We start from the raw sequence: 27,387 nt of genomic DNA on the forward strand, positions 1-27,387 counted from the left end.
AGTGACTGCACCAGCAGAATAGTGAGTGCAGCTCTGGAGTATAATACAGGATGTAACTCAGGATCAGTACAGGATAAGTAATGTAATGTATGTACACAGTGACTGCACCAGCAGAATAGTCAGTTCAGCTCTGGAGTATAATACAGGATGTAACTCAGGATCAGTACAGAATAAGTAATGTAATGTATGTACACAGTGACCCCACTGGTATAATAGTGAGTGCAGCTCTGGCGCATAACACTGGCTATGTACAAGATAAATAATACATGTATATAGTGACTCAACTTTTCATTTTATTAATTCAATACGTAAACTGCAAAATAGTGATCAAGAGTTAATATAGGAGGATGCCAGGTGTGGAGGGGAGGCTGCTCCTGAAGCTGCATTGTCTGGGGCACTTGCAGTAACACAATCTCTCCCTCTCTTGTCACTTGCTCAGCATCTTCCGGATGTAACTGTGAGAAATACAGTATTTGGGGGTCGTTATTTTGTCACTTGGGGTATTTTAACACTCGGTTCCATAAATGAACACAATAATTATTTCATTACATCATTACTCAGTTTCTCATTGTCTGACACAAGGATTTTCAGGCTTCTACCTTATGTTTTTTTTTTTACCTTCCTCCGGATCAACTTTGCAGGATAACAGGCGGAAATGGATGGACGGATGTTTGTTTTCAGCTTTATAAACTATGGGGCACATTTAATACGATGGGCCTTTTAGACGCCGTTCCTATTAAAGGGAACCTGTCACCGGGATTTTGGGTATAGAGCTGAGGACATGGGTTGCTAGATGGCCGCTAGCACATCCGCAATACCCAATCCCCATAGCTCTGTGTGCTTTTATTGTGGAGAAAAAACTATTTGATACATATGCAAATTACCCTGAGATGAGTCCTGTACGTGAGATGAGTCAGGGACAGGACTCATCTCAGGTTAATTTGCATATGTATCAAATCGTTTTTTTTACATAATAAAAGCACAGAGAGCTATGAGGACTGGGTATTGCGGATGTGCTAGCGGGCATCTAGCAACCCATGTCCTCAGCTCTATAACCAAAACCCGGTGACAGGTTCCCTTTAAGGCCCCATCGCTGGCGGAGGATCTGCCGAACTTCAGCGCATCTAGCGTCACTTCTAAGTGTAAGCCAGCTTCGTTGCTGTCTTATATTTAGACAATTTTCTATGGCTAGAACAGGCGTAGAAAATGATGAATGAGATGGGTCTACTGGCCCGTCCCCTCCGCACCCACGCCCACAATTTTAGACTTGGCGTGAGCGGGGAAAAGTCACAGATAGCGGCGCAACTAACCATTGATTCCCTACATTACTATGTTTTACGATGTGACAAACACGTGTTACACTGTGCGTTCTGTATAATTCTTTTTGTGTAATGCTTAGTAATATGCACAGTTTTGCCGTTCTCGTGTCATAGCTGAATGGTATATCTTGCAGGGCATCAGTTTTTTGATAAGTGGGCTGTTCTCACGGACCCATCTGATATCAGGACCGGAGTGAAGGGCTATCTAAAATGTGACATCGGTGTGGCCGGCAAAGGGGACAGCATACAATCATCTCAGAAAATCAGTGATGCAGAAGAACAGATAGAGAAGTATGAATATAGAAATTGTATCTGAAAATATAAAATGTATGGAACTGGGATGAGCTACGCTCCAGCCTTAGGCCTCATGGCACGTGGCCCTTATGGAGGTGCATGCTTCTTAATGTGCATCCAGGTGGCTCCAACTTTCATGCTTCATCATGGTACCACAGCATACGTGTAAATGAGACCTTGAAGGGGTTAACTCATCTAGCACTATTGCTAGGATATGCCACCAATGTCTGATACTGTAGGTGCAGGTCCTGGCTCTGGGACCTGCACCTATCTCTACAACGTACAGTTGCAAGAAAAAGTATGTGAACCCTTTGGAATGATATGGATTTCTGCACAAATTGGTGGTAAATGTGATCTGATCTTCATCTAAGTCACAACAATAGACAATCACAGTCTGCTTAAACTAATAACACACAAAGAATTACATGTTACCATGCTTTTATTGAACACACCATGTAAACATTCACAGCACAGGTGGGAAAAGTATGTGAACCCTCGGATTTAATAACTGGTTGAACCTCCTTTGGCAGCAATAACTTCAACCAAACGTTTCCTGTAGTTGCAGATCAGACGTGCACAACGGTCAGGAGTAATTCTTGACCATTCCTCTTTACAGAACTGTTTCAGTTCAGCAATATTCTTGGGATGTCTGGTGTGAATCGCTTTCTTGAGGTCATGTCACAGCATCTCAATTGGGTTGAGGTCAGGACTCTGACTGGGCCACTCCAGAAGGTGTATTTTCTTCTGTTTAAGCCATTCTGTTGTTGATTTACTTCTATGCTTTGGGTTGTTGTCCTGTTGCAACATCCATCTTCTGTTGAGCTTCAGCTGGTGGACAGATGGCCATAAGTTCTCCTGCAAAATGTTGTGATAAACTTGGGAATTAATCTTTCCTTTGATGATAGCAATCCGTCCAGGCCCTGACGCAGCAAAGCAGCCCCAAACCATGATGCCCCCACCACCATACTTCACAGTTGGGATGAGGTTTTGATGTTGGTGTGCTGTGCCTCTTTTTCTTCACACATAGTGTTGTGTGTTTCTTACAAACAACTCAACTTTGGTTTCATCTGTCCACAGAATATTTTGCCAGTACTGCTGTGGAACATCCAGGTGCTCTTGTGCAAACTGTAAACGTGCAGCAATGTTTTTTTTGGACAGCAGTGGCTTCCTCTGTCGTATCCTCCCATGAAATCCATTCTTGTTTAGTATTTTACGTATCGTAGATTTGCTAACAGGGATGTTAGCATATGCCAGAGACTTTTGTAAGTCTTTAGCTGACACTCTAGGATTCTTCTTCACCTCATTGAGCAGTCTGCGCTGTGCTCTTGCAGTCATCTTTACAGGACGGCCTCTCCTAGGGAGAGTAGCAGCAGTGCTGAACTGTCTCCATTTATAGACAATTTGTCTTACCGTGGACTGATGAACAGCAAGGCTTTTGGAGATACTTTTATAACCCTTTCCAGCTTTATGCAAGTCAACAATTCTTAATCTTAGGTCTTCTGAGAGCTCTTTTGTGTGAGGCATCATTCACATCAGGCAATGCTTCTTGTGAAAAGCAAACCCAGAACTGGTGTGTGTTTTTTATAGGGCAGGACAGCTGTAACCAACACCTCCAATCTCATCTCATTGATTGGACTCCAGTTGGCTGACACCTCACTCCAATTAGCTCTTGGAGATGTCATTAGTTTAGGGGTTCACATACTTTTTCCACCTGCACTGTGAATGTTTATAAGGTGTGTTCAATAAAAACATGGTAACATTTAATTCTCTGTGTGTTATTAGGTTAAGCCGACTGTGATTGTCTATTGTTGGGACTTAGATGAAGATCAGATCACATTTTATGACCAATTTGTGCAGAAATCCATATCATTCCAAAGGGTTCACTTTTTCTTGCAACTGTATATGTGTGGCTTGCTCTACCTTCACTTCTACGGGAGTTTCAAAAAGAGCGAGCCAGTGAACTCGATTTTTTCCAAAACTCCCATAGATTTGAATGGAAAGCGCACCACGCAAGCGCAGCCACCTCTCTATTTACCTCTATGGGAGTTCCGGAAAAGGCGAGCTGGTGCTCAGATATTTTTGGCACTCCCATAAAAGTGAACGGAGGGTGGCTGCGCTTGCACAGTGCACCCTCATTCACTTTCGGGGGCACCATTCTAGAGATAGGTGCAGGTCCTACCTCTGGGACCGACATCTGTCAGACATCGGTGGCATATTCTAGCAATATGCCACCAAAGTGCAAGATGGGCCAACCCCCTTAACCTGTATTTAATTTTTTTTTTCATGTGTAGGGAAAGTGTTTATTACCGGTAAGTAATTTTGTTCCATTTTATTTAAAAACATTCTCTGAAGTTATCCCTCCAAATGAGCGCTGCTTAGAAGAGCCTGTGTTCAGTGAGTACTTTACACTGAATACGGCTCACTATCACGTGCAGAGGCAGACTCTTGAGCCTGCCTCTGCTCTCCTTGCTTCATACATTCATATAAATGTCCCTATGTACTGCAACACTGCTTTTCCCTATCTCGCTGACTATCACACTGACCGTCAGTGGTGAGTGCTGACAGCGCATCTCTCCTCTACCTTTACGGCATTTAATTATTTAGTGAGATAGAGGGGCGATAGAGGAGAGATGCACTGTCAGTGATCAGCACTTACAGTCAGTATAATAGGCAGAAAGCCTCTACCTGTGATAGTAGCTGACATCAGTGCACAGTACACGTTGAACACTGAAGATGGGTATTTCTTAGCAACACCCATTTAGAGCATTGTTAAGGGATGACTTCAGGGTTGCTTTTTAATTAAAGGGAACAAAATCACTTAAAGGGGTTTTCCCATCTTAGACATGCCTAGGATATGCCCCCATTGTCTGATAGGTGCGGGTCCCACCGCTGGGACCCGCTCCTATATCGAGAACGGAGAGGGGAGCGCTGTGACTGGAGGACCCCAGATTTCCTGGGGTCCGTCCACCACCAAGCGCTAATCCCCGCCTCTCCCATAGAAGTAAATGGGAGCGTGCCGCGCATGCGCAGCCCATGCTCCCATTCATTTCTATGGGGCAGACGGCAATAGCCGAACCAGCGCTCGGCTATTTTCGGCGGCCCTATAGAAATGAATGGAGAGAAATAAATAGTACAAGTGAGTATAAGAAACTTTGTAATATATCTTATTAAAGAATAATGCTTCCTCCTGGGCTTCTCAGGGTGCTTTCCTCCTCTTTCCCCTCAGTCAGCCTCTTATCTCTAGTAGCTCCTGTCTCGGTCTCCAGCCTCACACACTAAAGTCTATGGAGAGAGGAGGGGGAATTAGGAGGCTGGTGCCAACTAGTAGTTCACCGTATCCGGCATAGCCAGATAATGCTGCCCACCACTGGATCCCTATTGACTGCAATGGGATTTCATGGGGATCCTGCATGCATGACTTTTTGTCCAGTTTGAAAGCCATGTTACTGACTTTAGTACATCTATAGTTTCTTACTACAGCCTAGCAATTTTATACTTGTTCCCATGACTGAGGAAGAAAAGCTCGGCTTGTTTAGAGGTTCAATTATGTCCCTTGTGTTTTAAAGGAATTTGTTGATACCTAAAGGATTTCCATCAGAAAGACCATGGGCCAGATTCTATGTGAGGATCTACAGAGCAGAAGGTCTCCCGAAAGTCAACTCTAGCATCATGGCCAATGTCACCAAGGCCTTTATTGGAGATAGCAAGGACCTTGTGGATCCCTATGTTATTGTCTTGTTCGCTGGACAGATGGTAAGTCATGGTCAAAGGGCATTGTTCATATCTGTAGGGTGACTACTATATCCTTTAGGTTCTAATTCCTTTCTTCTATACTAGTGGCCATCTCCTTGCTTTCGGATCACTTTCCTTTTATGACATACTTGCTAAATCTTCCGTAACACCTGGGAGGAAGCCCTCCATAAAAAAGGTGTGTGGGCTATTATAAAAATGGGGTTGATCTGAAAGAAGAGTATATCAATGCACAAAAAATTTCAATAATTTGCGCACCTCATTATCACCCAACTCCGTCCCCCCCATCTTTGAAAAATTGGGAAGTACCTTTTGTGGAGACATTTTATCATTTGTGGTCAGAAAGGTTCCAATTTTTTTTTTTTTATTGGGATGGTGAGACCCTGCATAAGGATATGGCCTCTACAGGTCCTTCAAAACTCAAAACTTTCGGGTCCCAATGCAATATCTATAACCTAATATGTGGTATTTATAATAGTGGTGTCTTCATATGTGGTAGAGAGGCCTGGTGAGGCACGACTTCTACTTCTGCATCCTCTAAACCTATGCCTCTGAGGTGGCGTGATGGTAACAGGAAAATTGCAATATCCTTGAGTGATGAAGATGTGATGGAGGCACCAGGACCTCCTATGAAAGGTGGTTAGGAGTTTGCTGGTGTCAAGCCGCTTCTGAAAGGGAGCCTAATGTTTGTCTTTGCAATGTAGCCCCTCATTCTCCAACATTTTATTGTATATAACAGTTACCCAGGAATAATATATTTTTAGGGTCGAACCACCGCCCAGAAAAACACTGCAGAACCTGTGTGGCACGAACAGGTTGTATTCAAGGAGATGTTCCCTCCACTGTGTCGTCGCGTGAAGATCCAGGTGTGGGATGAGGGTAGCATGAATGATGTGGCTTTGGCAACTCACTTCATAGACCTGAAGAAGATTTCTAACGAACAAGATGGGGACAAGGGTGAGATCACAAGGACTGATGTAAATAGATGCCTGCTGTACATAGGAGGCAGTATTATAGTAGTTATATTCATGTACATAGGAGCAGTATTATAGCAGTTATATTCTTGTACATAGGAGCAGTATTATAGTAGTTATATTCTTGTACATAGGAGCAGTATTATAGTGCTTATATTCTTGTACATAGGAGCAGTATTATAGTAGTTATATTCTTGTACATAGGAGCAGTATTATAGTAGTTATATTCTTGTACATAGGAGCAGTATTATAGTAGTTATATTCTTGTACATAGGAGCAGTATTATAGTAGTTATATTCTTGTACATAGGAGCAGTATTATAGTAGTTATATTCTTGTACATAGGAGCAGTATTATAGTAGTTATATTCTTGTACATAGGAGGCAGTATTACTGTTGTTATATTCCTGTACATAGGAGCAGTATTATAGTAGTTATATTCTTGTACATAGGAGGCAGTATTATAGTAGTTATACTCAACGAAAATGTAAGAATGTTCCACGTTGCTGCTCTGTGCACTGGACTACTGACTACACTGGTCTACTCTTCTGGTTTAATTCATTATTAAACATGTTATGCTCTAGGGTTCCTTCCAACTTTTGGCCCTGCCTGGATAAATTTATATGGCTCCCCACGTAATACCACTTTGATGGAGGACCACCAAGAACTTAATGAAGGTCATGGGGAAGGGGTCTCATTTAGAGGACGTATCTTAATTGAAATTGCTGTAGAGATTCTTTCTGGGGGAGCGCATGAGTCCAAATTTTCTAAAATCATTAAAGACATCAAGATCCCATTGAAGGACTCCAAATCATCGAAAGGATCAGGGAAAGAAAAAGGAGAAAAGGGAGCAGAAGAGGCAAAATCTCCAGCTGGAGCAGATAAGACCAACTCTACACAGGTCGAAGTTGAGCCTTTTGATGTCCCTCCTGAGGTCAGTCCATACATTTAGTCATTACATATAATAACATGCAATGCCCATTGCCGACAATGTAATCTGATATTGGGGGTGCAAAGCAGGAAGCTGACTCATAGCCAAGGCTTTGGAATATGCCCCCACAGAACTCCCAACCTATCATGACTAGTGCACATAAATGTTGGTCACCAGAAAACACTTAACAGTGCCAGCCACAGTACCCTGTATCAGTGCCAGTCACACAGTCCCTGCATTGATACCAGCCACAGTGCCCTATATCAGTGCTAGTCACGCTGCCTCTCCATTGGTCACAGTACCCTGTATCAGTGCCAGTCACACAGTCCCTGCATTGATACCAGCCACAGTGCCCTATATCAGTGCTAGTCACGCTGCCTCTCCATTGGTCACAGTACCCTGTATCAGTGCCAGTCACACAGTCCCTGCATTGATACCAGCCACAGTGCCCTATATCAGTGCTAGTCACGCTGCCTCTCCATTGGTCACAGTACCCTGTATCAGTGCCAGTCACACAGTCCCTGCATTGATAGCAGCCACAGTGCCCTATATCAGTGCTAGTCACGCTGCCTCTCCATTGGTCACAGTACCCTGTATCAGTGCCAGTCACACAGTCCCTGCATTGATACCAGCCACAGTGCCCTATATCAGTGCTAGTCACGATGCCTCTCCATTGGTCACAGTACCCTGTATCAGTGCCAGTCACACAGTCCCTGCATCGATACCAGCCACAGTGCCCTATATCAGTGCTAGTCACGCTGCCTCTCCATTGGTCACAGTACCCTGTATCAGTGCCAGTCACACAGTCCCTGCATTGATACCAGCCACAGTGCCCTATATCAGTGCTAGTCACGCTGCCTCTCCATTGGTCACAGTACCCTGTATCAGTGCCAGTCACACAGTCCCTGCATCGATACCAGCCACAGTGCCCTATATCAGTGCTAGTCACGATGCCTCTCCATTGGTCACAGTACCCTGTATCAGTGCCAGTCACACAGTCCCTGCATCGATACCAGCCACAGTGCCCTATATCAGTGCTAGTCACGCTGCCTCTCCATTGGTCACAGTACCCTGTATCAGTGCCAGTCACACAGTCCCTGCATCGATACCAGCCACAGTGCCCTATATCAGTGCTAGTCACGCTGCCTCTACATTAGTCACAGTCCCCGAATATCAGTGCTAGTCATGCTGCCTCTACATTAGTCACAGTGCCCGAATATCAGTGCCAGCCACAGTGCACCCATATCAGTGACCCTTTATCAGTGGCACATCCAATGTCCGTATATCCGTTCCAGACCCTATATCAGTGCCAGCCACAGTGCTCCCATATCATGAGCAGTGCACATAACTGTTGGTCACTAGAAAACACATAACAGTGCCAGCCACAGTGCCCCTATATTGATACCAGCCACTATACCACTATATTTGTGCCATCTCCTATGCCCCTATATAAGTGCTAGCCAAACTACCCCTAAATCTGTGTCAGTCGCAGTGCCCCTATAAGTGCACATAACAGTTGGTAACTAGTAAATACATAACAATGTCACCTATAGTGCCCCTATATCAGTGCCAGCCACAGTGCCCTCATATCATGGCTAGTGCACTCAACTGTTATTCACTAGAAAACACATAACAGTGCCAGCCACTATGTCACTATATCAGTGCTAGCCCATGTGCCTCTATATCAGTGACACCTTCTATGCCCCTATATCAGTACCCCCCACAGTACCCCCATATCAGCGCCAGCCACAGTGCCCCCATATCAGCGCCAGCTCCTATGCCCCTATATCAGTCTCACCTTCTATGCCCTTATATCAGCGCCAGCTCCTATGCCCCTATATCAATTTCAGCCTCTGTGCCCCCGACATCCTTGTTTTATACTCGTATCATCAAGACAATCAGTCTTCCCTAGTAAATGATGGCTGCATCTTTTTTTTTTAGATCCATGAAGAAAAGTTTGAAGATTTTCTAATCTTTGGATCCTTTTTCGAAGCAACTCTGATTGACAGGAGGATTGGAGATAAACCGATTAGCTTTGAAGTCACTGTAGGTAAGTGGACATCGGTACAAACCTATTCAAAACCACCTTGAACCCAAGAGTTATTTAAGTGATTTGGGGTTTTAAATAAATAATACTTATTAAAAAACTAAATAAAAAGTTCTACAATTTTCTAACACCATTTGTGTTAAGATTTTTCCCCATTTACAAACCATATATGCTTGCTGTCAGTGAATGAGAACACTCTAGTTTCCATTCAGAGGCTACTTTCACACTTGCGGCAGAGAGATCCGGCAAGCAGTTCCGTCGCCGGAACTGCCTGCCGGACCCGGCAAAACGTATGCTAACTGATGGCATTAGTAAGGATCCTGATCAGTCTTAATAATGCCCAATCAGTCGAAAAAATGCATTGAAATGCCGGATCCGTCTTTCCGGCAAAACGGATCCAGCATTTATTTTTTTCACCTTTTTCAGTCTGCGCATGCGCATAACGGAACGACGGATCCGGCATTCCGGTATTCTGAATGCCGGATCTGGCACTAATACATCCCTATGGGAAAAAATGCCGGATCCGGCGTTCAGGCAAGTCTTCAGTTTTTTGGGCCGGAGATAAAACCGTAGCATGCTGCGGTTTTATCTTTTGCCTGATCAGTCAAAACGACTGAACTGAAGACATCCTGATGCATCCTGAACGGATTACTCTCCATTCAGAATGCATGGGGATATGCCTGATCAGTTCTTTTCCGGTATAGAGCCCCTGTGACGGAACTCTATGCCGGAAAAGGAAAACGCAAGTGTGAAAGTACCGTAATATTTATTCCTATAAAACCAGAAAACCCTCTAATGCTCCCCACATCCGATCTGTAGTAAGATTTAGATCATTAGTGGAAGTCCCAGAGGTCAGACGTGGATCTGACACGTAATATACATGTATGTGAAATACACGAGATATATATATAAAGAAATTGTATTAGAGATCAGATGGGTGACAGAACAATGCAGAACGACTTTAAACAGTAGCCAGAAGAATTTTGAATGCAGTTCTGGATGTGACTAGAGTATCCCTGATGATTTCCATGATTCACAGGTAATTATGGCAATGTTCTTGATGGGGTCTCACCACACGCCAGTAAAAAGAAGACGTCTGATGCTGAAGATGAGGAAAGCGCCCCACTGCTACATACAGAGGAGGCCGATGGGGCACATGACATATCCATGTCCTTTAGATCCATGACCACACCGGAGAAACCAGTGATAACGGAGGGAAACCGGTAATGACATCAGCTCAATACAACAGATCCTACAAACAGGAGCTAATGGGGTTGAACTTAAAAACTTTGCAACCGGGCTCCAACTCCTTGGGGGCCCATAATTCACTCAGCCATATGTGCAGGTGAAATTACTTTCCTCACATGGAACCATTTCCATTTTTGATAAGAACTTTAGAGCTCTAACATGGATGAAAACCAAGGAGAGCTGTACAAGTCTGTATACAGTAAGCTACTAAACGCCCCCTAGTGGTGGCTGCAGATAGCCAGAATTTTATCATTGAGAGGACCCGTCACCTCTCATGACTTGTCTGTTTTAATAAATACTTGTATTCCCCATAAAAGACCAATTCGGAAGCATCTTTTCTTATAATTCTATGTTGTGCCATCCTCCTGTTATTCCTCCTGGAAATGTATGAAGAAATCAGCAACTGAGTGTTCCAACTGTCCTTATCAATAAGACATGTCCCTCTATAGTCTGATACGGTCAGCAGATTTGAGAGTGTAAGAGGGTGAAGGGACATACCCACAAATAATAGCACCCAGAACCGAGAGGAATGCTATAACACAGAATCATAAGAAAAGATACCGCACCATTGTCTTACTGTGGAGAATACAAGTACTGTAATGAGTAAAACAGCCAGGTCAGTAGAAGGTCCTCTTTAAGTCTGTGAGTGAAGGGAAGCAGGGGATTTGGAACTAAATAAATTATAAAATTGAAATTTGGAACTAATAACAAACAAGGTATTGGGTTTTGAGTCTTACTCCTCTGCCTTGAATGGGACTGATGCAGCAAAAAAACAAACAAAAAAAATATATAAATAAAAAAATTATAAAAAATACAATTGAATGCATCACCCCCACCATCATTTCCATTTCCAGTTGCTTCCCCTTGTATGACAACCCATGTAAGGTGTTTTTTCTTCTTTGTCTCATAGGAATTATCACTACTTGCCATTTTATGAGAAGAAGCCTTGTGTCTATGTGAAAAGTTCATGGGGAGATCAGACATTTAGACTGTACACGTCCAACCTTCTCCAGAAATTGGCGGACCACCTGGTGAGTCTACTACTTATATAGTAACGCTCAGGGATATAAAAACCCTGTAAGCTATGGAAACTCCCAATGCATAAGAAAGGACCTAAGACAGACCCAAGAGGTTGAAGGATTTCAAAGTTTATTTGAGGAAAGAAGATCAGATATTTTCTATATATTGTATTATTTTTTTCCATTTCTTTTTGCTAATATACACATGAAGGCTAGCGGCACCTATGAGGTTATTATTATTATTATTACATTCTACTTACTTTTGGCTAAAAATATTTTTTCCAATTGGTCTTTATTACACATTTTCATCAGTTTTTGCACTACAGCTATCAGTTTTATTACACCTTTTCAGTAAATCCGTCAGAGAGCTGCGCTGATGGCTCGATATGTAGGGTTTTTCCGAGACTTACGTACTGATGACTTATCCTCAGGATAGGTCATCGGTGTCTGATCAATGGGGGTCTGACACCTGGGATCCCCTCTGATCAGCTGTTTGAGAAGGCAGTAGAGCCTACACCAAATGACGTCACGTTCATCAATCACGTGGCCTAGGCGCAGCTCAGCCACATTGAAGTAAATATGGGATGAGCTGCAATACCAAGCGCAGCCACTACACACCGTGCGGCGCTGTGCTTAGTGAGCTGAGAGAAGGCCGCGGCGCTCAAAGGAGCGTCAGTGCCTTCTCAATCAGCTGAATTGTTGTGGGTCCTGAGTGTCGGACCCCCACTGATCTTATCCTGATGACCTATCCATTGGATAAGTCATCAGTATTAAAATTTCGGAAAACTCCTTTAGTATTTCTTGCCTTATCGCTCATAAATGGTCATTTAAACTAAATTCTTATCAGTTTGACAAGAATTTAGCTTAATGAGTGTTCATGAGCCTCTAGGAGAGTAAAGATTATGGGGGGTTTACATGGCCAGAGGAGCGTCCGATTATTGGGAGGGAAGCGTTCCTTCCCGACAATCGGCTGCTCGTTCAGTGGGGGTGAAGAGCTGCATTTACATGCAGCAATCACCTCCTTCCATGTATTTCCGGGTCCGTGCGGCCACGCCACAAAAGATATATAGACATATGTATCTTATAGACAGACATATCCTCTCTTTGACTTTAATAGGTCCGCGATTCTCATGTTGAGGTCATTGCACAATGTGGGGTGCACACGGCCGGTGTCCATGATTTGCGGATCTGCTGTTTGCGGTCCACAAAACGGACATGGCTGTGTCAGTGGACCCTAAGTCTGTGCCTACGCAGGGGATTTGGAGCAGTGCGCAAGAAAAACTGAAATCCGACTGCTATAAAAATATGGGAAAAAAATAATCAGAACATAATTAGGAATAAAACCTACCCTCTAAGCCTAAACAGGAAGTCAATACATGAAGCGCCCATTTCCATAATGGTTATAAACTCCTCGTGTCTATATATCAGTGGTCGCCCCGCCGGTTGCACCGGGTTAATTGCAATACTTTACCGCAGCCGTCTATGGGCTAGAAAGGTTCTCTGTTATAAGCATTGCTCGGCGGTGCGGCCTCTGTGTGCTAAGTAAGATATATAACAAGCAGGTGTTAGGCGCTACAGCTTTTATGTCCGTGCGTAGACGTAACATGGGGATTGTCTATTGTGATGAAGAAATTAAATGTCTCCATGTGTTAATGGCAGCAAATAAAATTTACAATTTCATTAGAATCCACCTTAATTGCTCCTGTGAGTCGCTAGTTATAAACAGGAAGAGATTTCTCTTCATTCCATTAGTGGAGACCTAGAAAATCTTCACATATTTACAGAATCTCTCTCCCCAGTCATCACCCGGGGCTGGTTTTAGGGAGTTGTAAAATGGGCAGTTGCCCAGAGCCCCCATTTCCCAGGGGGCCATCAGAGGACAGGACCTCCAAATGAATCCTCAATTCATGGTTCTCTCTAGGGCAGCAAAGGGGTCAACTATTAACAGAGGGGCTTTTGGGGCAACTATTAACTATTCATCTCCAACAATGTTTTACGCTCCGCCACCCCTGCAAATACAGCGTTGTACCTGGATTAACAGTTAAAGAGGTCGGGGTGCTCCGGTAAACATGTATTCAGAGTCCCAGTGATCATACATTGATAGAATAGCTTATGGAAAGACCATCAGTGGAAAATGTTGGACTGTCCCTTTGTATTTTAACACCATGTCCTTTACTCTTTAGGTGGAAGGATTACAGCACATGAAAGAGCTCGTCAAAATTTCAGATTTTGCCCCTGAAGAAAAGATGAGAGACGTCCTCGCTGACTTCATCAGCCAGAGCAAGTATGGTCCGGCCTTACCAAGTTCTAATTATTATAATATTATTAATATATTAAAGGGTTTTGATGTAATGATCCCCTTCGCTTAGCGATCCGTTGCTTCATTCTGGAAAAAATCTACAATTTTTCCATTGGTATATTAATAAACTCTACTCTATGTCCATATTGCTGCAAGATACTTGTTATGGTGCCCCCTGGTGTTCCTTTGATTTTCTCTCAGAGTGTCCACCTAATGTGTCCAGTGCCGGTGGTCACACATGCTCAGTAGCTCATTCCCAGCTTCCCGACCTTTTGTACACAGGCAGTGAAGTGATTTATGCTATTCTGCAGCCAGCCAATAAAAAATCAGCACAAGCAACAGAAAAGAGAATTGAAAAGAAGAGCAGGGTGTGTGAAATAACAAGTAACAGAAGTATCTAGACACTGGAGAGTCCTCTGGGCTAAGACCATGCAAACTCTTGAAATTGTCCCACCTACAGGTGGAAAAAAATCACCAAGGGCCTAACTGGCCTACTAGAGAGCTGGAGGACATGCAGGCTCTGAAATGACAACCTGACAACTCCACCCATAAGGTCCATCAGTGGACAAACCCATCTCAACCTGACTGTGGAGCAACTCCATTGCTTTACTCTTTTTATTTATTTTGGATTATTTTTTAGCTGAGTGATGATCGCAGGGTTTACAGCGGTGATCTACATCAGACATTTCTGTTTTGCACTTTCAGGGCGTTCATCTCAACAGCAGAGAAGAAAAGCAAAATGCCAAACACAACGGCCCTGGATAAGAAGAGGATGACGCTCTGCAAACAGGAGCTGGTAGGACACATCAACCTTGTGGTGTTTTTGGACATGTAAAATATTAATACCCCTACGGCAGTCTCTCTGTCTCATGAGGTCAGTTTAGCATCCTGCAGGGGCATACACAGGGTTGCCAACCAGAATTTTTCTCTTTTCTGGACAACTTATCCAAAAATTACAGACAGTCAACATTTTTATGGGCAAATTGGAAAACCATAATGAATGATAAATATTTTAAGTAAGAGGCTCAATATACTAATAGGAACTCCTTACAAGCATCTACTGTGAGCAGTATAAAGATGATAATTACCACCAAAATAATCTAGTCAGGTAGCACCAGCTTCAAAAAAATCACGGACACATCAATTCTTTTTCATGGACACAGGAAAAAAGTTGCCTATTTTTACGGACTGTCCAGAAATTTCACTGGATCTCACTGGACCCCATAGAAAAACGTATTAGTGTGATTCCCATCATCGTGAGATTTCTGCCGAATTTGCATTTTTTTTTTATTAATCTAAGGAAATTTCTCATAATCAGAAAAAGTTACGCTCCATCTCATCGACTTGGAACAGGTGCTTCTTAAGTATGGAACTCATTCTAAACACTATATTTCATAATATATCTATACCAGTCACCTGTCATAAATACACTGATAAATCTCCCTCATTTAGGTCTGACTCCTGCTTCTCTTGATAAAACTGGCTGCCTGCAGTCACCACTCGAGGGAACTCATTGCATAGGAATTTATACAGCTACCATTGAACTTACAGGAAGCTGTAAAAAATCTACCGGTATTTGTACTGAGCTCCCCTTAGTGGCAGTTGCCAGAAATTGCAATAGATTTATTGAGGAGACAAAGGATTTCAGGATCAAGCCCTCTCTCACTCTTGGTCCCAAAACAGTCATGTGGTATGCCTCCATGGTAAGTACACCACCAGTCATGAATGATGACTAGTGTTCCCACAGGCTCATAGTAAAAACCACAGTGGCCTCATAACAGTAATAGTCTCGGTGTCCCCCTAACATTAATAGCCAAAGTGGCCCAAAAATAACAGCTACAATTGCCAACATGCTGATCATCACAGTGCCCTTAGGACAGCCATTGAGCCCCCATAACAACAGCCACATTCGGGCACAGTGCCTTCCTAAGGCCTCTTTCACACTTGCATTGTCCGGATCCGGCGTGTACTCCACTTGCCGGAATTACACGCCGGATCCGGAAAAACGCAAGTGTACTGAAAGCATTTGAAGACGGATCCGTCTTCAAAATGCTTTCAGTGTTACTATGGCACCCAGGACGCTATTAAAGTCCTGGTTGCCATAGTAGGAGCGGGGAGCGGGGGAGCGGTATACTTACCATCCGTGCGGCTCCCGGGGCGCTCCAGAGTGACGTTACTTACCATCCGTGCGGCTCCCGGGGCGCTCCAGAGTGACGTCAGAGCGCCCCATGCGCATGGATGACGTGCTATGCGATCACGTCATCCATGTGTCTGGGGCGCCCTGACGTCACTCTGGAGCGCCCCGGGAGCCGCACGGATGGTAAGTATGCTGCTCCCCCGCTCCCCGCTACACTTTACCATGGCAAACAGGACTTTAGCGTCCCGGCAGCCATGGTAACCACTCTAAAAAAGCTAAACGTCGTATCCGGCAATGCGCCGAAACGACGTTTAGCTTAAGGCTGGATCCGGATCAATGCCTTTCAATGGGAATTCATTCCGGATCCGGCCTTGCGGCAAGTCCTCAGTTTTTTTGGCCGGAGTAAAAAGCGCAGCATGCTGCAGTATTTTCTCCGGCCAAAAAAACGTTCCGTTCCGGAACTGAAGACATCCTGATGCATCCTGAACGGATTTCTCTCCATTCAGAATGCATTAGGATAAAACTGATCAGGATTCTTCCGGCATAGAGCCCCGACGACGGAACTCTATGCCGGAAGACAATAACGCAAGTGTGAAAGAGCCCTAAGGCCACCCTTGACTGAAGTGTGATACTGAGCATGGTGAGAAAGTCAACCAGCCAAACTCGCACCGCAGAGACAAAGTCATTTCTTTATTTAGATTTTATTGACGTCTTAGGAGCAAACATGATCTTCAGTGCACTTGTTTTACAGGAGGGAATGGCTAGCGAAGCAAAAGCCATCGTACAGCAGAAGAAGAAGATGTCAATAAATGAGATGACCAGGGAAATGCAGAGTTTCATTGACAGGATCAAGTTTCTTGTGGATGAGGTAAGTTATAATGTTCTGTTCTATACAGTATGTTCACCCAAACCATCAGAAGACTGCATTGGTGAGATCCCCGACTTTCCCTGACTTTTGTCCCGGCTGCTTCCTTTTCCCTGTAGATGATGTAAGGCTATTGCCCAGTAATCATCTCCTACCTTCCCTGCATTTTGTACACCGCCTGTAACCTGTCCTGTGCCTTAGTCCAGAATCTGCTGTGCAGCCATTCTGTGTACAATTTAGAATTATCTATATAACAATCACAGGTATTAAATAGGGAATTGGCCAAGTATAGGGGCAGGTGCTCTGTACAGGTAGGCAGGGTTCTATAGCTTCCCTTCCCCAATTTTACAGTAGGGTCTATTAGGGATAGTTTTACCCGGATTATGCCAAACTACCTACTACAGACACCTGAATCCAGATGACTACTAATCTACAGATGAACCCTTTATGGTATATTTATCCATTGTCTGGACTATAGAGAAACCATCTATGGCCAAGAACCGGTAAGTCCGTTCCTTTTTACCCACTTTTTGACAAATAGACGGTCTACCAGTTTTGTGTATACATTTTCTGCATTGTGTGGCGCCTTTTGTGTATTTTCTCTTTTTTGTATTATTTTTAAAATTATACTTTAGTAACAGTTAAGTTTTAACATGATCCCCCTACTCAGTAGAGGCATTCTTTAGTTTACACATACCGCAAAGCAGCCAATTGTCAGAAAGGAAGCGTTCCTTCCTGACAGTCTGAGGACTGCTGCTGTCGCTCGTCCCCATACATAATCAATGCTCCTCTACAGCAGAGAGCACCTCCGATCATTTCCCCCGATGAATGAGCGTTTCGCTTATTTATCGGGTGATCTTTACAAGGGCCGATTGTTGGAAACAAGTTAGTTCCCGATAATCGTCCCGAATATTGGGCCATGTAAATGCACCTGAAAAGATGCTATCTGGCCACACGTACTTACCAGGACTACAGGCTGCAGAAGATGTGGCCTCTAATAATCAAGATGGTGGACAGAAGCTTGATTTTATATCTTCTAAAAAACTGGTTTCAAGTAGCAAACAAAGTTCTGATTGAAGTAAACTTAATTGATGGGTGCTCTATGTCTTGCAGCCACAACATACTGTTCCTGATGTGTTTATATGGCTCCTCAGCAACAATAAGCGCATGGCATATGCCCGCATCCCAGCCAGAGACGTTCTCTACTCCCCGGTGCCTGAAGAAAAAGGTCACCACTGCGGGAAGATTAAAACCCTATTCTTCAAAGTAAGTAGCTCACATCTGTAAACCGTCTCCTCTCGGAAAGTACAATTAAAGATCTAACCTTTCCGATATGTTCTTCACATTATTAATTGTGACACTGATTTATTTTCACGATGTGGATTGTAACAATGAAGGATAATTGTGTGAACAGTGCCCTGCATTTCTATTAGAGATTCCTTCTAAATGTAAAGGAGATAAACACTGGTCATTAGAGAGGAGCGAGAAGAAGAAATAATACGGCTACTCTTCATTATCCGCAATGTGATCCATCATTCTGCTGTACCCAATTATACAGACACTAGAATGTCCTTTACTGAACCCAAAATCTACATAAAGTGGTTGCTTTAATACAAGGGCTGGTGAAATTGTGTGTCTGTCTGTCTATCTATGTCATATCCAGGGCCGTAGCTATAGAGGTAGCAGTCACTACCGGGACCAGGAGCCTGAGGGGGACACCAGTATTCTAGAAAGTGCATGCTGGTCAAGTTACACCTCTGGCTGGAGAGAAAGGGTTAGGTCAAGAATTTGGCATGGGGGGTGCCGATTCAGTTTTTTGCCTCAGGCAGCTGTGCTGTTTGGTATCATGGTGGGCACCACTCTTAAGATGGACCAAAGAAAGCTAAGGAGAGCATTGTCTCAGGATATTAAGAATACAATTATAGACAAACATGTTAAAGATACAGGGAGTGCAGAATTATTAGGCAAATTAGTATTTTGACCACATCATCCTCTTTATGCATGTTGTCTTACTCCAAGCTGTATAGGCTCGAAAGCCTACTACCAATTAAGCATATTAGGTGATTTGCATCTCTGTAATGAGAAGGGGTGTGGTCTAATGACATCAACACCCTATATCAGGTGTGCATAATTATTAGGCAACTTCCTTTCCTTTGGCAAAATGGGTCAAAAGAAGGACTTGACAGGCTCAGAAAAGTCAAAAATAGTGAGATATCTTGCAGAGGGATGCAGGGCTCTTAAAATTGCAAAGCTTCTGAAGCGTGATCATCGAACAATCAAGCGTTTCATTCAAAATAGTCAACAGGGTCGCAAGAAGCATGTGGAAAAACCAAGGCGCAAAATAACTGCCCATGAACTGAGAAAAGTCAAGCGTGCAGCTGCCAAGATGCCACTTGCCACCAGTTTGGCCATATTTCAGAGCTGCAACATCACTGGAGTGCCCAAAAGCACAAGGTGTGCAATACTCAGAGACATGGCCAAGGTAAGAAAGGCTGAAAGACGACCACCACTGAACAAGACACACAAGCTGAAACGTCAAGACTGGGCCAAGAAATATCTCAAGACTGATTTTTCTAAGGTTTTATGGACTGATGAAATGAGAGTGAGTCTTGATAGGCCAGATGGATGGGCCCGTGGCTGGATTGGTAAAGGGCAGAGAGCTCCAGTCCGACTGAGACGCCAGCAAGGTGGAGGTGGAGTACTGGTTTGGGCTGGTATCATCAAAGATGAGCTTGTGGGGCCTTTTCGGGTTGAGGATGGAGTCAAGCTCAACTCCCAGTCCTACTGCCAGTTTCTGGAAGACACCTTCTTCAAGCAGTGGTACAGGAAGAAGTCTGCATCCTTCAAGAAAAACATGATTTTCATGCAGGACAATGCTCCATCACACGCGTCCAAGTACTCCACAGCGTGGCTGGCAAGAAAGGGTATAAAAGAAGAAAAACTAATGACATGGCCTCCTTGTTCACCTGATCTGAACCCCATTGAGAACCTGTGGTCCATCATCAAATGTGAGATTTACAAGGAGGGAAAACAGTACACCTCTCTGGACAGTGTCTGGGAGGCTGTGGTTGCTGCTGCACGCAATGTTGATGGTGAACAGATCAAAACACTGACAGAATCCATGGATGGCAGGCTTTTGAGTTTCCTTGCAAAGAAAGGTGGCTATATTGGTCACTGATTTGTTTTTGTTTTGTTTTTGAATGTCAGAAATGTATATTTGTGAATGTTGAGATGTTATATTGGTTTCACTGGTAAAAATAAATAATTGAAATGGGTATATATTTGTTTTTTGTTAAGTTGCCTAATAATTATGCACAGTAATAGTCACCTGCACACACAGATATCCCCCTAAAACTAAAAACAAACTAAAAACTACTTCCAAAAATATTCAGCTTTGATATTAATGAGTTTTTTGGGTTCATTGAGAACATGGTTGTTGTTCAATAATAAAATTAATCCTCAAAAATACAACTTGCCTAATAATTCTGCACTCCCTGTAATGGCTATAAGACCATCTCCAAACAGCTTGATGTTCCTGTTACTCCAGTTGCACATATTATTCAGAATTTTACGGTCTACAGAACTGTAGCCAACCTCCCTGGACGTGGCCGCAAGAGGAAACTTGATAACAAATTGAAGAGATGGATACTGTGAATGGTAACTAAAGAGCCACGAACAACTTCCAAAGAGATTAGAGGTGAACTCCAAGGTCAAGGTACAGCAGTGTAAGATCACGCCATCCGTCACTGTATTAGCCAAAGTGGACTTAATGGAAGATGGCCAAGGAGGAAAACACTGTTGAAAGGAAATCATAAAAAAGCGAGACTGGATTTTGCCAAAATGAATATTGACAAGCCACAAAACTTCTGGGAGAATGTCCTTTGGACAGATGAGACAAAACTGGAGCTTTTTGGCAAATCACAACAGCTATATGTTAGCAGAGGCAAAAATGAAGCATACAAAGAAAAGAACATTGTACCTACTGTGAAACATGGAGGAGGCCCGTTTATGTTTTGGGGCTGCATTCCTGCATCTGGCACAGGGTGTCTTGAATCTGTGCAGGGTACAATGAAATCTCAAGACTATCAAGGCATTCTGGAGCGAAATGTGCTGCTCAGTGTCCGAAAGCTTGGTTGCAGGTCATAGGTCCTCCAACAGGATAATGGCCGAAAACACACAACTAAAAACATCCAAGATTGGCTAAGAGCAAAGCATTGGACTATTCTAAAGGGTCCTTCTATAAGCCCTGATCTAAATTATATTGAACATCTGGGGAAAGAGCTGAAACTCAATCCAGAGAAGGCACCCTTCAAACCTGAGACAGCTGGAGCAGTGGGCACGAGGAGTGGCCAAAATACCTGTGGACAGGTGCAGAAGTCTCATTGAGGGTTACAGAAATCGCTTGATTGCAGTGATTGCCTAAAAAGGTTGTGCAACAAAACATTACGTTAAGGGAACCATCATTTTTTCTAGTTTCATTAGTTTCTTTCATAAATTATTCCATTTAACCACAAACCAAAATCAATGTCTGATTTTCATTAATCTTTTATTTATTATTACTTTTGTCTCATATCTATTTATCTATCTATTTATCTATCTATCTATCTATCTATCTATCTCATATCTATTTATCTATCTCATATCTATCTATCTATCTATCTATCTATCTATCTATCAATCACCTATCATGTCTATCTGTTTATCTATATATCAAATTAATCAAATCAAATCAAATAAGCTTTATTGGCAGGACTAAATACATTTTAGCATTGCCAAAGCAAGGGAAATATTTGGGTAGGGTTGGGGGCACGTCCAGGGTGGGGATAAAGGAGTCCATGGTATATCAGGCTCCTCTCAGTCTATGGCAGGCAGTAATATATTGTGATGCTATGGCCGCTGTGTTCTCCATTTCCCCCAGCAGCATGGAGAGTCTCTCTTCCTCCTCCATGGAGGTGAAGTCTGGGCAGAGATCAGACAGTCTCCTGACGTGAGTCTCCCTCACTGCTGAGTATTTGGGGCGCCGCAGCAGGAAATGAGCCTCATCCTCCACGGCCTCCTGGTCGCACTGCTGGCACAGTCTGCTCTCCCTGGGCTTGTATCTCTGTCGGTGACGCCTCGATTCAATGAGCAAGCTGTGGGTGCTCAGTTTGTAGCGGTTCAGGATCTGTCGGTCTCTTGGATTGGGGAGTTTCTCCAGATATGGGGCCAGTTTGTACTACTTCTGCAGGCTCTGGTATACTGTCAGCTTCTGTGATGTTCTATGTCGTTCCTCCAGATGCTGATATACTTCTCTTTGCCCTTGTGTATCATCCTCTGGATTTCCACTTTGCCAGGCTGTATTGGTTGGTGGCTTGGGCAGGCTGGGTTTGGGTGACTTGTTGCAGGGTGCTTTGTTTTTCTGGGACTTCTTGGTGTAGCAAGGCTTTGTGATGGTAGGAGCTGGGACTGCTGCTATGCAGATGGGCCCTGAATGATAGCGCCCTCTACTGGACAGCAAAGTTAAGTCGGAATCTGCCCAGTTCTGCTCGACAGGCACTATTTGAGGTGCTCCTGTGGACCTGGAGAAAGTGTTTGCAGAGTTCTAGGTGGAATAGTTCTTTTGGCCCAGAGTCACACTTTGCCAGGTCTGGGTATATGTCTGGGCCCCAGACTTCGCTGCCATACAGGAGGATTGGGGCGATGATGGTGTCAAGGATTTTAAGCCAGACCATCACTGGTGCCTTAAGATGATACAGAATCCTTCTGATGGCATAGAAGGTTTTGCTCGCCTTGTCTTTCAGTGTTTCCATGGCTTTCTTAAAACTCCCATATTGGCTAGGCCCAGACAGGTGTAGCTGTCAAATGTGGCCGGTGGTGGCCCCAGGCCACAGTTCAGCAGCAGACAGAGAGAAGAACCCAACCCCTTATGTCTCCTGGGGCCGTCTGTCTCTATAATAATCCCCCACTAATTTATGAATGGATCTGGGGTTAATTATTAATTCAGAATCGGTGACCTGACCGGTTTCTAATATAAAATAAAGTCAAAATATATGCGTGCCACTGCTTTTTGCTTTACCTTACCTCCTCCCCTCCTGGCGCGGCAGTGGCAGGTCTGGCTGTGTAACTTTAGGTGAGTGAGTCACTGGTCTGGTTGTCTGGTCACGTGAGGCCGTGACTCACCACCCAATCCCTTTAGCTCCGGACCGGAGGCGGGGACTTAGTCCCTGCTGCTGGCTGCTCCGCCGTGGCGCCCCAGGCTGCGGTGAGTCACACACCCCCTTTTACCACGTTACAGGCGCCGACATGCTTGCTAAGCAGCGCTTGTAAGTTCAAGTTGTTCTGAAGACTGATGCGCTGCTGCATAGACAGTCAGTGAATGGGAGTCGCGAGTCGGGACTCGGAGCTCCCTTGGGCCCCCAGGAGCAACTGGGCCCGGGGCAGCTGCCCCTTTTGCCCTGCGGCAAAGACGGCCCTATCTGCAGGGTGTAGATGTGGTCTGTGGTGCAGTGGTTTGGCATGAAGCCTGCTTGGCTTCTGCTGAGGATGTTGTGCTGGGTGAGGAAGCTGAGGATCCTCTTATTCAGGATACTGCTGAGGAGTTTCCCCAGGTTGCTGCTGACGCATATTCCTCTATGGTTGGCTGGGTCGTACCTGTCTTCGCTCTTGTGTATGGGGGTGATGATACCCTGGTTCCAGCTCTGGGGGAAGTAGCCGGCAGTCACCACAACACTGTAGAGTTTTTCTAATGTCGGCCTGGATACTTGGCGGGCTGTATTTGATCATTTCTGGAAGGATCCCATCTGGGCCCCTGGCTTTTTTACTCTTTATTACTGAGATCCTCTCTGTTATCTCCTGCAGTGTGATCGGTGTGTCTAGAGGGTTTTGGAAATCTTTGATTTTTTCCTCCATATCCTTCAGCTTTTCTGATTTCTTTTTGTTCTGGGCTTTGGTCCTCCCTCGAGAAGGCTTTGTAAAGATCCTTGAAGTACTGGAGCCACATGTTGCCTTTTGGATGTGGAGGAGGTTGGTGTTCTTGTTGGTTTTGTCCATGTCCTTTCCTATTTGAGGTCATTCTTAGTGCCTTCCTTATATCTTTACACTCTCGGTCGAACCAATTGTTGGGTTGTTGCTTTTTTGGCCTTTTGTTGCATCTTTTGAGGTCAGACGTTTCCGCCATGGTGTAAAGTATATTATTAAAGTCCCTTACCGCGAGATTTACTCCTTCTGGGTTCAGCTCATACACTTTACTAAGTTATGAAGCATCTCCTGGATCTCTGCGCTGTTTATGGTCTCCATATACTTTGGGGCTGACATCTTGGACCATTTAAAGATAGAGGTAGGCTAAAGAGGCCGGTCTGCTGTGATGTTTGTACCGGTGGTTTACTTGTGCATTTAATGTATAGGAGCAGTTGGTTGTGGTCTGACAGGTGTGTCTGTGGGGTGACTATGAAGCCACCAACATTTTTGGGGTCCATATCTGTGATGGCATAGTCTACCACACTGTTGCCTACATGGGAGTTTAGGGTATATCTACCAAGAGAGTCTCCCTTTGTGCGGACATTGAGAATATGAAGTCTGAGGCTTAGACATAAGTTCAGCAATTTTCTGCCACTTTTATTTACTGTGCTGTTATAGCTGTTCCTCTCGGTGTACACTGAGCTGTCACAGTCAGTGTCTGCTCCGAATATATAGACATTTCCGTCAGTTGTCAGGTAGTCTCTCTCCCTCCCTGTTCTTGCATTGAGGTCTCCAAAGATGAGAACATTGCCCAGGGCCTGGAAAATGGGCGGCTTTCCTGTAGGATATCAAAGGTGTCTGGATTGTAGGAGACTCTGGTGGAGCTATGTATGCAGTAGATGTCAGCCTGAGAGGTGAGGATAGAGCGGCCTATTCTTGCCCAGATGTGGCTGTCTCCTCTCTTCACTGGTCTGATCTGCTCATGGAGCACCTCTTTATACCAGACTAATATTCCTCCTGAGCTCCGGCCCAGCTTGAGGATTTGTTTTTCAGAGCAGGGACAGAGATCTCCCTGTATCCGGTGGGCACCAGGGATTTATTCTCTGTCTTATTCCATGTTTCTAGGAGGATCTGTATGTCAATGTTTCTTAGTCTTTGGGTAAAGTCTGGATCGTACGTCTTACATCCGAAGGCTGAAGCGTTCAGGCCCTGAATGTTCCAACTGCTGACAATAAGAGATGTCATTGTTTGTCCGTATACCTTGTGATGAGCTGCCCTGTGTAGGACAAGCTGGATTTTTAACTAGTGGCCATGTTGTAGCAGTTTGGTCCAGTCAGTGTTCTTTATCTCCTCAATGTCTCTGCTCTGCATTACTCTATGTGAGGCAGGTGGATTCCTCCATGGTTTGTGCCTCCGATGGCCATATTTTGTGATATTTTGTGTAAAGGTCACCATTTCCAGTTTGTTGAGGAGGGTATGAGGTTTTTTCAGATCTATTTGTTGTTGACTTTTCCATAGGTTTTTGTCTTGTGTGGCGTCTGGACTGGGGATCTCAGTTGAGCACTATTTCTTTGAATTCTTTGGCTAGAAGGCTAACTCCTTGGTTATTGAGGTGTTTATTGTCATATAGGTGATGATGGTTTATAGAGGGGTGTTGTGCCAGGGTGATGTCTGGCATGGCGCTGATTTTAGCTGCCAGCTCTCGGTTGATGCTCTGGATGATGTGTTCGGGGATGTCCTTTCTTGGGAGCAGAGATGACAGGATGATTTTACATCTGGGGAACTTCTGTTGTGCGGTCCCTGCTAGCTGGCTCAGTTGTTCTGCTATCTGCTGGTGTTGGTCCTGGAGGTCACTGGTGCCTGTATGTATGATAATATGGTTTTGGTGAAATTTGGATTATTGCTGATGGCTGCTGCTTGTTCGATAGTAGAGCAGCAGATTTTACTGACTCTCTTTCCTGGGAAAAGTCGCTTTGTGTTCAAGTATTTCTACCATTGGAGTCTATAATCAGAACAGTAGCAGGGCCTAACTGCTCATGTTCGTGTCCGGCCTGCTGCTCGGGCTTCTTGTAGGAGGCTGCTGTGTTGGGGTTCTGGTAATGTTCTTCAATCGTTTCAAATCAATAGGCCACAGCACTCTTTTAAAAAAAATTGTAAGGGTGGGTGCACGTCCGGGTTGTGTTGGGTAGCTCCACCTCAAGAACTGTAGATATCACACAAATATTTAGACAGCACTCCGTAATGATGATGATGATAAATAGTGATTTATTTCATATTATTTCAGCCGGAAACAGTGGTATATCAGTTGCGTGCAATGTTTCGGGCTAACATACGCCCTTCATCAGGCACTAATGGAACCACAGCTCGTATATGGCCGGCCATATAGAAGCTGTGGTTCCATTAGTGCCTAATGAAGGGCGTATGTTAGCCCGAAACGTTGCATGCAACTGATATACCACTGTTTCCGGCTGAAATAATATGAAATAAATCACTATTTATCAGCATCATCATTACGGAGTGCTGTCTAAATATTTGTGGGGTTCTGGTAATGGTCGGCTCTGTTGTTGGGGGCTATTGTGGTTGTGTACTTGGGGTTGTCAGCTCTGGCCCCCCTTTTATTACTCTGCTGTTCTTTGCTTTGCTCTCATTTTCTGTTATTTCCATTTGGCAGTTAGTTGATATATTGGTGTGATGGCTGCTGGCTTTCATTTGGTTCTCACACCCTTCTTTCCTTGGGTTCCTCTCCTTTAGGGGGATTTATTAGGGGATAAGTCTGGGATTTCAGTTTTTCTATCTCTCATCTCAGTTCTGTGTTTTCTTGCTGCAATCCTTGTAATTTGCCTCCTTTTTCCTGCAGGGCTGAGGCCTGTTCACACTTTAGTCTGGTTATCTCTTCAGCTGCTTGGTCATTTGCATTTTTGTCACCAAAATTTCTTTGAAGCTTCTCTTTAACCCCTTAGTGACCACCCATACGCCTTTATACGGCGGTCACTAAGGGGCCTTAGGCTGGGCCTCTGCTTTTTTACGGCGGCCCAGTCTATGTGCTGCACGGGTCCCCCCCGTGCAGCAGGGAGCAGGGACACGGCCGCGGCCCTGCTCTAACAGCCCAGACCGGCAGGAGTGCCGATCTAGGCTGTTTTAACACTTTACATGCCGTGGACAATGGCGCCCGGCACGTGTAAAGTGCTAACTCCCTTTGGCTCCCATGGGCACCCTGCAAAAGTGATCACGGGGTGCCGATGTGTGTGAAGGCAGGCTGGGGTCTATGAAGGCCCCAGACCAGCCTTTAGTAATTTCCTGCAGGCGCAGCCTGCTGGTCAATGTTACAATAGCATTGCCATTAAAATGCAATGCACTATAGGGATAATCGATTGCACTTTAAAAGCAATCAAAACACTATCTGTTATAGTCCCCTTGTGGGACTATTAAGTGGTAAAAAAAAAGAAAAAAAAACACATTTATTAAATAAAAAAATTCCATTAAAAAAAATTACGCTTTTTTTCCATTGAAAATCCGCTTTTCAATGAAAAAAATAGCAAAAAAATGATCTCCCCTATATGTTTGGTATTT

At 44.2% G+C, this 27,387-nt stretch overlaps 1 protein-coding gene across 1 annotated transcript in view; it reads left to right on the forward strand.

Annotated features, from left to right (window-relative positions):
- FER1L6 (fer-1 like family member 6) overlaps positions 1 to 27,387 on the forward strand; it is a 230,788-nt gene that overhangs the window by 107,646 nt on the left and 95,755 nt on the right. The window contains 11 exon segments of the mRNA XM_044294749.1: positions 1,454 to 1,610; positions 5,180 to 5,366; positions 6,128 to 6,320; positions 6,920 to 7,269; positions 9,208 to 9,316; positions 10,353 to 10,536; positions 11,472 to 11,592; positions 13,764 to 13,864; positions 14,585 to 14,675; positions 16,768 to 16,884; positions 17,995 to 18,147. Coding sequence (XP_044150684.1) covers positions 1,454 to 1,610; positions 5,180 to 5,366; positions 6,128 to 6,320; positions 6,920 to 7,269; positions 9,208 to 9,316; positions 10,353 to 10,536; positions 11,472 to 11,592; positions 13,764 to 13,864; positions 14,585 to 14,675; positions 16,768 to 16,884; positions 17,995 to 18,147 — 1,763 coding nt within the window.

This window comes from Bufo gargarizans, chromosome 5 (assembly GCF_014858855.1).
Source record: "Bufo gargarizans isolate SCDJY-AF-19 chromosome 5, ASM1485885v1, whole genome shotgun sequence".
NCBI lineage: Eukaryota > Metazoa > Chordata > Amphibia > Anura > Bufonidae > Bufo > Bufo gargarizans.